Consider the following 13,433-nt stretch of genomic DNA (forward strand, 5'->3'; position numbering starts at 1 on the left):
TGATTTAAAAAAAAAAAGATCCAAATTTCAAGATTTAGCGCGCGCTTGAAAATCTTCGACTTTTGCTTTCTGCATGCCCGATATTGTAAATAGTAACATTCCGACAGTCAAGCCGATAGTTTGCTTTGATATATTTAAATACACTATACAAGGAGTACACAGAGTTTTGAAAGGCGCTGAGTTTTAAATTTAACATCACTAATGATCTTATTTGGACAAAAAGGGTACAAAGTGATGAAAAACCCTGGTCGACTGTATTTCACACTATTAAACATGACACCGCTGGGCCATTGAAAACGATCTTTTGTTGCCTTACGCCGTATTACTTTACCGTAGCGCGGGGCAAAATAGTTCATTAAAGTAAAATATTGCTCAAGGACAAAGTGTTTACAGCTCTAACAACGGCATTTTGTCAAACTTTGTATCCAAAAAAAACCATCGAATTTAAGCTCTCTCCCTTCAAAGCTTTTACGCTGGCTACGATTCCACGGTGACTCGCGTCTTCGCTTCGTGAACCATTTATCTGCTCAGCAAACGATGGCCACGTCACCTCAGAAGACTAAGGTCACAAACTCTCTACCACTCTACGGCAATCAAGGAGCCTCCTTAAATCCCTTTTTAATAGTTACTCTAAATTTTAGCATCCTCGGTTGCTGTACTATGACAATATTTTTAGGGTAGCAGCCTCCGAAAACAAGTCGCAGTATTTACCTGATAACATGTTTGTTGTTACAGATGCGTCACTTTATACACGTGTCATATGCCCATGACCGTATCCGTGTCTCCTCTGATGCGTCGTGACGTGGAACGTAAAACATCAGTCTGATACGGCACGTTATACGTCATCAATTGTTGTTTATTTCCGATTTTGATGTTATGATGTTCATCTTGCATTTAACGATCAAATCCATCTTTTTCACTTCAATCAAAATTTACCAATATAAAACGAAACATATTACTAGTACATATGAATTTAACGTTCCTTTATTTCAGATCTAAAGAGAGTTACAGGACAGGTTGTTGTAGAAAATTAAAAGTTGATGTTTACAATCTGTTGTATTTCGCGCTACTTCGTCGTTCCTGTTCACGTCAGCCATGTTTCAACAAGAGTTATTACAGTGAATTCAAACTTACAATATTGTCCGTGTAATAATTATCCACCAGAACACCGGGACGGTGACCAGAATAAGTAAATTGGCTCCATTCCTTTTCTGAACTGCGGTAAATTGCGCTGAATAATCCTGTTTAGACTGTATACACTCGACACGATGCGATCGACGACTTGATCAGCTGTTGTAACAAACATGTATCAATGCGTTCAGACCAGCTGCAGAATATAAAAACGTAGTCCCTTCGAAAGACTGACAAAAACTAATAAAATTTCTTTATTTTTAATTACCTTTTACATAAATATACGGTCATGGGCATATGATGAATCGGTTATCCCACGATATCAGCGCTTGGTTGGGACGTATTGCCACTCGTGAGGGTGCGCGCCGCATCACACACTCGTCTTCGACTCGCGTGATGCGGCTCGCACCCTCACTCGTGGCAATACGTCCCAACCAAGCGCTGATATCGTGGGATAGCCTCACTTTATACACGTGTCATCTTTCGCTGCACACATATCATGTCCTCTGCAGATTAAATGTGACACGGTACTTTGTGCATTCTTTTAGGTTACGTCCAAAAACCGTGATGGCTTTCAAACTTCTTCATATATTCATTGCATGAGTGCAAAACAATATAATTAAACTTATTTCCCGATGAGGGCTGTAGGGGGCCCTATAGGGCGTAGCAACATGATAGGTTGTGTAATTTTGGAATGACGTAAGATAAATTTCATAATTTGAAAAGATAATACTATTTATAATATGAGTACTAATTTTTCAACATGTTTGGTTCTCAGCGGAGTTATTTATAGGAAAGTTATGTGATTTGCATGCTCCGAATATGACTACTCTAAGGTAGTATGCGCCTCGAAAGTGAAATACACAAACTTTTGCTCAAACTTTCCTGAATGAAACTTTCGACAATTCCCAAACCAAAACAAGAACAAAAATCAGGAGTCACCTTGCAAAATTTGGTATTAGAGAGACAAATTACCTAAAATTTCACGATATTTGAAATTCAAAATGGCCGCCATCCGTGTGTTAACTCTATGGGAAAATGAAATTTTCGATTTTCGAAAAACTAAGACGGTGAATTTTTTTTCTTTCCAAGAGCTTTAAAATGAAGCCCCGCAAGTGCTAGATGATAAGAGAATTGATAAAATTTGACAGCCCGAATATCTGTCCCCGAGGCGCGTTCTACCTTATCGCCCGACAAATTCTATCACAATTGATCGAGAGCGTGCGCTAAAGGAAGTCTAATATGTAATGCATTCAGACTGACACACCTGCGAAAACAGATGAACGAAGTTCGAAAACTCGTTCTCCAGTTTTATTTATTATACACGTATGCGATACAAAATACACAACAAAATTTAACCAGTGTGATGTTAGCCCTTACTATGTACATTATGTGTAAAGATAGTGTTGTTCACGATATCAGGTTGTTACAAAGGAAAAGCAATCCGACTCAGAACCTTTCCATTATCTTGCTGTTGTCACGGTAACAGCTGATGCGCAACGCGCAAGCTTGTTTCGGTGATATTTTTCTTCATACAGATTCATGCTGCGTGCAAGCCGGACAATTTAGTATAATAAACCTGCTCGTTAGATTTCAGTTGAATTCACAGTCACGGTCGCTCGTTTGCTCCAATTCCGCTCTGCGCCTACGCGCCCTGCTGTAGAATGTGTGTATATACACGTAGGTTTGTTTTACGCCTATATACACACATTTATGGGGCGCGTAGGCGCAGAGCAGAATCGGAGCAAACGAGCGACTGTGGTTGAATTTTATGAAGACGGGAGCGTTTGCTGTTGGCAAAGTCTACAGTTAATAATGGGTGTAAACGCCAGCCCTATTGGACACATGTATCGCCAATGGCAAATGCCAGCAGGACCGTGCATGGTATTTTGCTGACATCGCCATTTTAAAAATAATCGTATGCACATAAAATCTTTCTGTGGCGTTTATACATTTTACATGCAACTAATAACAGTTATATTACCATGCTCTGTCTGTCGCATTTTATGGTCGAGCTGAACCACATGACTAACCACAAATACACAATGATGTATTGTTTACATGCGCGTGAATATGAATAATAATATTAACATCCTAATTTGACAGCTAAAACGAAACGTGTGATTTGTACAAAGATCATAATCAATCACAAAAACACTTGTGGGCCAAGTTTAGACACTTTTTTCCAGAAAAATCTCTAGATTTGCAAAGTTTGAACAGCGCGAGTGATAGTACGTCGCGTATTGTACAAGTTCTGGGGCCCCGTTGTCTTTCGCGAGGGAAATTTTCGTAAATTTTGACGGGTTTCTTGGGCTCGTTGATAATATTATGGAAATAACAGACTCCGCCCTGACCATCAACGTTTATTTATCGGCACGGGCTCGAGGAAAGTCAAAAATTAACGCCGGGCTCGACAGCCTAACTCATTAATTTTTGGCTTTCCTCTCGCACTTGCCCATAAATAAACGTTAATGGTAAGGGAGTCTTTATTTCTATAATATCTGGTCGTGCGTCATAAAACGCACTGGCGTATACTGGATGCCAAAAGCTGGTTGAACACACATACACACACGAGTTGGCAAGTTCACGCTATTTACGTCATAGCCACGTGACTCGAGTCACCATCGAGGCTGGTTTTTGTTCCACGAGTACTCTATACCACAATGTAAATACAATACTCTATACCACAATGTAAAACAGTTCACAGGCGCCGTTTCGATGAACAGCCGCGTGAGCAGTGTTCAGCTGACGAGAGCACCGTAAACGAACGGCGCGCGTCAAAGCGTTATCCGCTATGAAGGGTTTCGTGCTGTCCGACGACATAAGGGCTTGGATCGAGAATGTCACCAATGACAGCGACCACGCGGCTTCGCTCATTCAGAAGATTTACGACTATTATGACGGAGACCCGATGACGACGGCGGTGACGACGGTGACGACGGAAGCCCTGCGGCCGTTGGATTTACCAGCAAAGTGTCAAATAATCCTTATCATCGCGTTCACATTGAACATGATACTATCCATCCTGGGCAACTTGGTGGTCATATTCGTTTTGTCGTGCGGGCGGCGCCCCAACACCGACCTCACCGCCTCCTTGGTCAACTTGGCGATAAGTGATCTGGCAATGGCCATATTCTGTATGCCTTTCACCTTTCCAACGCTAATGTTTGGTCGCTGGTTGTTCGGATCTGAAATGTGCTACATCGTAATCTTCATGCAACATGTAAGTTGAATTCATCTGATTCCCATTTTATCAGAGAATCTTTGATTTTACTGGGTTCAGCGTTTGTGTTCCTATCCAATTAAAGCGGATTTGTGCAAATAGCGTAGGCGTGAGTTTTAGAATGTCATATATATCCCGCGGGGTCAATTTATTGGGAAAAAATACATTTTTGCATCCCATATCTGCATGAACACTTGTAAGGTTACAATGGGAAGTGTTTGCCGTTATCGACAAAGTTGGATGTGATCGGCGGCTAGTCTGGTAATTCGTTTCATGGCCTTATGATTCGCATCAACATTATCATGAAATTTGCACGTTTCCCCGGGCAACAACACAAAAAGGCATCATCATTTCAACATGTAATTTCTCTAATTATTTAAACATGTCCATATGATTGGCAAACGTGCCAGTACTTTATCGCAATCCCTCCCCATCAAGGAGGGTATAGAACAAAACGCAAAGACAGAAATAGGTGGGAAATGCCTACGGTACGGTAGCGGCAGCGACAAGATGCAAGAGTGAAGGCTGGTGTGAGGGTTGGAGCAGACGGTAGAACAGGAACACACATCCCGTCACATGACGTGGCATGGACCAAAGCCGTGCTGTAACAAAGGTTGAGAACTTAGAATTAACAATGGCTGTACTTTTTTAGAATGTTATCGTTTGTACTTATTTTAAACTCTGTTCTTTACGTATGTTTGTTTTTATTGCCTGGTGTGTTTTAAAGACAGTTCATCAGTTTACAACTGTTTCATCGTTTTGCGTTACTCTGTCTTATTTCAATAATGCGCTTTTGTACTTCATTGTATTTTTGTGCTTTGTTCAATTCATAAAAATCCATTATGGCTGCATGGACTTAAAGTAATGAAATTGAAAATTCAAATCAAAATTATTTTTAATTTGTTGTAAATACTACTGCACATAACTCTTTACGCGAAAGTTGAAATTTTTTTAGCCATTTTAACATGACGCAGTTTGTACAATAGCCAATTTAATTGTCATCAAATGAATTCAGGTCTGGATTAAAATTCAATTTTGAACCATGAACTTATATATAGTTTGAGATTGCACTATAAAGGCTGCGATTAAAAGTGGATCGGTGAATGTTGTAACACGATTTGAAAGTAGACCAAGAAAACGTATACTTTTTAAGCAGACCAGCAACTCTCAACAAAATTAATCAAAGGTTATAGCCACAGTTCCTATGTGGTACATCAACTGGATGCAATACTTTGTCTAGTAAGCGTTGTTTCCGAACATATCACGGTACAGATGTAAGCAAGATGTTACCCCTTCCAGCGAGCATTCGGCATGAGTGCATGTTGAAATGACGAGAGTCACGACGAAATATGAAAAAATATATATACAATTTTCGTTATCATTGCAATTTCCATTATACTTTTATCATACTTTTATGCTAAGCCGCAAAAGTGCACATGAAAGATAGGTTCGCTCTGTGCGAACTAGAAAACTCAACATTAATCGCTATTCGCTTCTGCAACATGAAAACTTAAGTCTCGCAGAATATTGTTTTTCATGTGTTAAAGTAAACCATAGATAAGAAAATTGGCGTTGCCCGGAATTGCCGCTAAATTCCTAACTAACGCTTACGCTGGTTATTTGAAACATGTATGGTTATCAGCAAGACGTAACAGAAACTTATAAATCGTCTCCGTTAATTTGCAGGCCCCTGAAATTGCATTTTTCCCTCAAAGGAAGCGTGCGATTATTGCCTCCGGGGATATAGAACACTTGCTGCTTTCTGTTTGAAAACTGGGCAAGACTCGAGAAATAATTCTTTCCTCGAATATATAGGAATATCAGCTCAACCTCGTCGCATTCGATTGTTAGAAATGACTGCCATGGTTACTGAACCGATTTAGTGTTTTGTCAGATCGTCTGTGCTCTGAGACAGAACGTGCGAAACAATCGGCGTTGTGAAGGCATTCTCGCATCACTATAATCACGAATCGCTGTAATTAAAATAAGCCTGCCTCAACTGCCAGCAGCTGAGGCTCAAATAATGGCGTATATTATTGAAAATTAAATTCACGCTTCCCCGCATGATTTTATTTCATCTTGTTCAAACACGAATGATCTCCAATAACAAACATAATCAAGTTCAATTAAGACAGCACAACCTAGAATTTAATATTATCTTCCTGTGCTGTGAGTGACACCCTATGTACGGTCCTGACACGCGCCGTTATCCAGGTTTAACATTTTAAACCACACATAGCGTAGGTATAGTTATAACAGTGTATTACAGATATTTTAACAGTAGTTTTCCGAAAAACAGATGTGTTTATTTCCTCCTATGCTTCAACTGCTATCGAGAGAATATGGAGTCATTTAAAGTTTTATATTCTAAGCTACTTGTTTCATGGTACCGAAGCAATGGAAGAAATGCATTCACAGAGAGGACTTTTATTGTTCATCAAAGTTAGCCGAGTCTTTTTGCGTTCCGTGCGCTTTGATCTTACATTCAGGGGGCGAGGTTCGCCGTCTGATTGTTTCAACGCAATCATGGAGATTGGAAACCACACGACAAGCCAAAGATGCCATGCCCCTTCAAGGGCTTCAAGATTGGGCTTTTTCATCTCGTGTGCGAGCAGAGCTTAGACAGTACTGCATAAAATGTTGCCTGAGCCAAAATTTCTGCATCATTTTTTCTCCGTAGAGTTAACTGGCTTATATTACCAGTCTTTAGACATTGTCAATTGTTTGTATCTTCCCGGTATATGTAAGTAAATACAGTAAATATGTTCCTCTCCTTTACTGAGGAATGCCAAACTTCAGGTCTTGTAGCTGACGTCGCATTTTCATAGAAACATTAACTGCATATATTATTAAGTATTTTGTTGCGTTTGTAAAGCAACGTTTTTGTCGGACACCAGGAGTAATTGTTTGGCCAGTCAATTCAGTGTGTGTGATCTTTGCCTTTCTTTTTAACATTAAAAATGAATTTCAAGCTAAAATAAAATACACTTGCCATCGCTAACGGTGCAATATTAAACTTGTATACTCACGTCTTGTCAGCTTTGACGTTTAAATATCGCGAAAAACGAATTCTTTTCCCGCCAATATTAGTAAGGGCTAAGTATGACATTAATGCCTGTTTCATTGGACACAGAGAATTCAAATGTTATTAAATTAAGAGCTATAGAACTTTACAAAAAGAGTACAGTCGAACACTAGTGGGATCGCCTTGGCATCCATTTCTTGTTTCGAAAGTTAGTTTGCCAACAAAAGTATAAAACGCCGTGTAATTGAAATTTCTTGGATTCGAAAGTTAGTTTGCCAACAAAAGTATAAAACGCCGTGTAATTGAAATAGCTTTGATTCTCGGCTATGGATTACCGTTAGGGACAAATATCATACTTGTCAGGAATGGATCAGACAAGCTGCCATTGAGCATTTGGTCGGTATGATAATAAGAGACGTACAAATTTAGTCTACCTTGAAAGATTTGATGTATTTTTCCCACTATTCATTCTCGATGCCAGAATGCCACACTTTACTCAGATTTTCAGTTATGACGCAATGCTTGCAAGGAGTCTGCCGTCAACGCTGACTAAAACCTTTACACATGTAATGATTTGTCCATTACGTTTTTGCATTGTGGTATTGATATAATGCGATTGTAAACAAGAGCAGGTTTGAAATTTTTTCGCTTGACCCCTAACAATATCTGTTGCCTATTGTTTTCTGGTGACATGCATGATTCAAACCTGTCAAAACTTGTTTAATCCAATAAATTCTTTTTTTTCTCTGGTACTTCTAAGGCGTGGCGCGGTGACGGTATAAACCAATGATTACTCATCTGGAACGCGTGGAATTCATATTACAGGCTAAGGCAGATAACAAGGGTTGATATCAAAATCGGAAAAAGCGAGAATAAAATGATGGAATAAGATGAAATCAAGAATACAGTGGCTAACCTCGTTTGAAGCATGTTGTACTTTCAGAAATTAATTCTCCGGTTTGTTTTCTCAAACTTAAGTATCGATTAGGAAACATAGTCAAGGTGAATTTAATCTCTTCTCCTGTTCATTAAGGAAACATAAGACAACCTTTGCAGAAGATTTAAAGATTACACCAGTGAATATTCGTAAACAATGTAATCCTGTGTGAAATCTTCTAATTGAGTCCAAGCATATCCGACGTACTGGCAGAGATTAATTTATATGTTTTCCCAAAAGCTTTGCTCCGTGCACTGTATTTTAGATCTGCGTCTTCACGTACGAAATTGAAAATTACATTTTTCCATTGCGAAGTTGAATTTTAATACTTTTTTACAATCGAACTTTACATGTAGGTATTGTTGACAAGTTCAACAATGTCAGATGTATATTATGTAAATCAATTTGTGCTGATTCATACAAATGGTAATCATTTGTCTTGTTTTGTCTTTGCTTATCTAAAATTGTAAGTTTTACTTTTGATACGGTATATAGGCTACATGTATTTTTTTACTTTAATTATGCATTTCGTTATGAAATTAACTTGTGGTTTTGGTGACAAGTTTATCAACGTTTGTAACATTATATTGATGTTTCAAAAGTATGAATTATTGCTAGACTGTTCATACTGTCAGCGGATGGGAAGTTCACCGCGTTTATCACACTATGTGTGTGGTGGAGTTTTTGTTGTCAGCGGGCAGGGATCACTCTGAACGGGTGGGCATGAATTTGCTTTTCCTATCAGCTGTCGGGCAATGTTCATCAATTTATTGAAAGAGTGACCTTGCAAAAGCCAGGTAGGCAGAAGTAAGGTTCGGTTGTCTTCGTATGTTTGCCACATGCATGAGCAAACATTTGGAAAGAGGGGGCCAGAGATGGTGTTTTTGTAACGAGGAGAGGGTAATATGAGTTTTAGAAGGGAAGGGGAATTTTTTGATTTCTTGTAGGATAGGGATGAGTGAGCGGAAGGTCATATGTTACCCTCAAACGCAAGAATAAAACACTTGCATGTAAAACATCCCAATAGTATGTTTTACATAATTTTAGATATTCTTGTACACTACTCGCTGTAAAATTTTCCAAAACTGATTTTATTAAGCAAACAATAACGCCTGGTGCTTTTTTGATGTCATGGATATATACAACCAGTACGCAATCAGTGCAAAGCAATTTGTTGTGCGCGGGAAAGGGATGAACTAAGTCAAATGCGTCCCAAGAGGACAATATCACTACATCGAGCAGATAAGATTCTTATTGGGAAAGTGATATCACCTGTCCTCAGTGACCAACAAGTTGCTGCCGATCTCGATTGCCGGGTAAAACGTGAGATGTATTAATTAACAGTCAAAGGCTAATGGAGTAAAAGGCGACGCCCTGACCATTAACTTTGATTGATGGGGTAAGGAGAGGCGTTGCTGATCACACCAATCCGACTTTCTAATAGCTTGAGCCTATACAAATGCATTAAATGGTGAGTGTATCGGCCGTTTTTTGCCATCGTAATTCCCAGAAAAATATGCAAGAAGAAAACCAAATTTGCTTTACGAACAATCGATGTGCAAGAGACCGCTGTCGAATTGCTCCTGAACATGGACACACTACATGACATACACGTTGGACGCTGTCATTTGCCGCGGGTGTATGCCAATGATACTTGGTAACACTAAAATCCCTCCACTTGGAATGTATCGTCATCAATTTTGTACGAGCAAGATAATTTAAAACACCTAGATACAGTCCGGTCCCAAACGAACGATATGGCCGGCAGCCAAGTCAAGGACCACCGACCTTGCACAAAGTACGCGTTGGGTAGCCGGGCTTAGGGAGCTGCCGAAAGCGTAGCCAGCGTGGCCACTAACATCTATGACAACGAAGAGAATCTGAAAAATTGTTTTATCAAAAACCCCATCTACTATGAACAGTGAACTGTCAATTTCGATTGAAATTATATTTCCGATCTTACTCTCCCTGAGCTTATGGGCTCAGCCCTACCGCGATATTATGTGATATATTGGGTCTCCCTAGACTATGATGTCATAACGGTTACAGACTATTGCAATGAAAAAAGTTTCACTCGCTCAGTGTGGGTCTACAACTATTTGCTATTTCACGCATGATTCATTACCTCATTACTTCGAAGAATACCAAGAGATTGGAGGTTCTTCGAACCATTTGTGCGTACTCGTCGTATGTGTACACGTATGCATGTGTTGGAGTATCAGTTGGGATCTACCGGTGTCGACGAGTCGGCAGAGAAGATCTGGGGATTCTAGGACAATAATTAGAAAGCGATCAGCTCTTATTGCAGCTTTATTGGATAGAAGCCGTAGGATACTATGGCAAATATTTTTTTATGGATATGTGGATATACAACAAGCTCTCCGTAACCTGAATTTTGTGTAGTCACTAAAATATTCGTTACCTTATCATTCTGTTAGTGTAACATGCCAACTTGTCTTAGATACTTTAATTTTCTGTTGAAAATTCTATGCCTCGTCTCATGCCACGAAACACGACAAAACGTCATTAATTTCGTGAGTCTAATAGAATCTCACACCCCTAAGGACCTGGGATCAGATTTCTCACACGAGTTGGGGATATTTTGCCGATACTTCGACTTCTGCTACGGACGAGATGTCCAACAAATATTGGCTACACGTTCCAAGTGGCCTATGTTCAGCAGTTATTCGTAAAATTCGGCTGGTTTTTTTTGTGAGTCTGTCACTAACACGATTGGAACTAATTTGGGAAAATTGGATGAGAGTAATTATTAGGAAAAAAATAACGAAATCGAAATTTTTACAGCTGAAATTTTACAAAAAGATAGAATAGTGTAAAATTTGAAATATTGTTCTCATCGGACAAAACAACGAAAACACAACGATTATTGCATACCTATTTAATCGGATTCATTTTTATGAAAATAAGTTCATTTTTGTGTAAATGTACTGACGAAACGAGACAAAATGCTTAAAATTTCTCTAATTGACGAATTTTGAGTCAGGGCACTTTTGAAATGCCCCTGACTTTTTCGTGAATTTAAGGCTTCATAAACATAAAATTGAGTCAGGGCACATTTAAAAGACCTTGACTGACTTAACTGTAAATCAATCGAAAAGCTTCATTTTGGCCGAGGAAAAATGACAAACTGACATTATTACTAGTCTCTCAGTAATGAAGAAACTACAGACAAACTCTCATATTTTCATTCAAATGTGAATATTGTTCATATGTTTTGAACAATATTGCATTAGATACTATCATGCACTGATTCTTACTCATAAGATTTCAACAGCATCGTAAATTGTGTATAAAATTTTAAAGATGGTAAGAAAAAATGGTGTAAAATTAGAGAAATTTCTAAAATTCTTGAGAAATTCTGCCAATCCAATTATCCCAATTTAGTTCCAATCGTGTTCACTGTTATCATCCAAACAGAGTATATACTGCTGAGTGTGGGACGGTTTCTGAGAGTGTGGGATCAATTTTTCTCACATTCCTGACCACTTGAAATGTGGGAAAAATCGACCCCACACTCTAGTTTGGAATCGATTTTGCAGAAATCAGAATCTCAGAAATATTACACGAGCTCTGATTGGATGATAAACAGCCTTTAATTGCACACCCAAAATATCATCCAATAGCACGATGAGTAACACACTGACCGGAACTATAAAAGTAAGCGGATCAGAGTACGGGGGCAGACGACAGCGTTGTCGCGATTTTGGATAATGTTGTACATCGTCGGTGACAGACTCACAAAAAACAGCCGAATTTTACGAATAACTGCTGAACATAGGCCACTTGGAACATATAGCCAATTTTTGTTGGACATCTCGTCCGTAGCAGAAGTCGAAGTATCGGCAGTGGAACTCGCAACGGAGTTTTCGTTAGTGACATGGAATATTAGATGGCCACGAAGTAGGATAGTCGCTGATACAGTTAAACATTCAATGTTTCCAGTATGAATTAAACGCATTTTGTGGTCATGTGAGAAAAAGAATCTCACACACCAAGGACCAGGGATCAGATTTCTCACACGAGTTGGGGATACTTTTTAATATGTACACCTCTCCATTGGGCGAATTAGTTTCTAGCCATGGATGTCTGTATAGTTTTTACGCAGATGACTCTTCATTGTATCTGTCTTTTACCAAAGATAATGCTGCTAGGATGCTTTCAAATCTTGAACTTTGTATTTCTGACGTCAGGTCTTGGATGTCTGCAAATTTCTTGTGTTTAAATGATGATAAAACTGAATTTGTTATTTTTTCTGCTACTTCGGGTGATCTGTCTGCCAGAGGGATTACAGAAATTCGTGTTGGCGATGCTCTGATTCCCGTCCATTGTCAGGCTAAGAGCCTGGGAGTCCTCCTTGACTCTTGTCTGACAATGAAACCGCATATCGGACAGATCTGCCGTTCAGCCACTTTTCATTTGCGTCGTATTGCACTTGTCCGTAAATATTTATCTCAACCCGCTACAGAGCAATTGGTTCATGCATTTATTACATCTCGAATAGATTCGTGTAATTCACTTTTACTGGGGCTCCCTAAGTACCAAATCAGCCGTATTCAACGGATTCAAAATATTGCCGCCAGAATTGTAACTCGTTCCAAAACCACCTCTCACATCACTCCAATTTTGTATCAGTTGCATTGGTTACCTGTTTCAGAACGCATTGTTTTTAAGATTTTAGTTCTTATTTTTAAATCCATTCATAGGCTTGGACCAATTTATCTTTCTGATATGACCACATTATATGTTCCAAATCGCAACTTGAGGTCAGCTGATCAGTTTAAACTCTGTCCTGTTCGATCACGTACTAAGAGCTATGGTGATCGTGCTTTTAGTGTTGCAGCTCCTATTCTCTGGAATAATCTCCCGTTTAGCATCCGCCAGTCACTAAACCTATCTGTTTTTAAATCAAATGTGAAAACTTTACTTTTTAAAACTGCTTTTTAACCATTTTTAACAACTTTTTGTGGTGTAACTTTGCTTTTTAACTATTTTGTGTAATGTATTTTTATTTTTCAGCGTCCTTGATCACAATTTTTGTGGATACTGACGCTTTATAAATAAATTATTATTATTATTATTATTATTATATTTTGTCT

At 38.9% G+C, this 13,433-nt stretch overlaps 1 protein-coding gene across 1 annotated transcript in view; it reads left to right on the forward strand.

The window, feature by feature from the left end:
• Positions 1–3,652: 3,652 nt before the first annotated feature.
• Positions 3,653–13,433, forward strand: part of LOC139122945 (substance-P receptor-like) — a 29,523-nt gene continuing 19,742 nt past the window's right edge. The window contains exon 1 of the mRNA XM_070688833.1: positions 3,653–4,354. Coding sequence (XP_070544934.1) covers positions 3,926–4,354 — 429 coding nt within the window. The 5' untranslated portion in view covers positions 3,653–3,925. The remainder of the gene's footprint in view (positions 4,355–13,433) is intronic.

Source organism: Ptychodera flava, chromosome 22 (genome assembly GCF_041260155.1).
Source record: "Ptychodera flava strain L36383 chromosome 22, AS_Pfla_20210202, whole genome shotgun sequence".
Taxonomy (NCBI): Eukaryota; Metazoa; Hemichordata; class Enteropneusta; family Ptychoderidae; genus Ptychodera; species Ptychodera flava.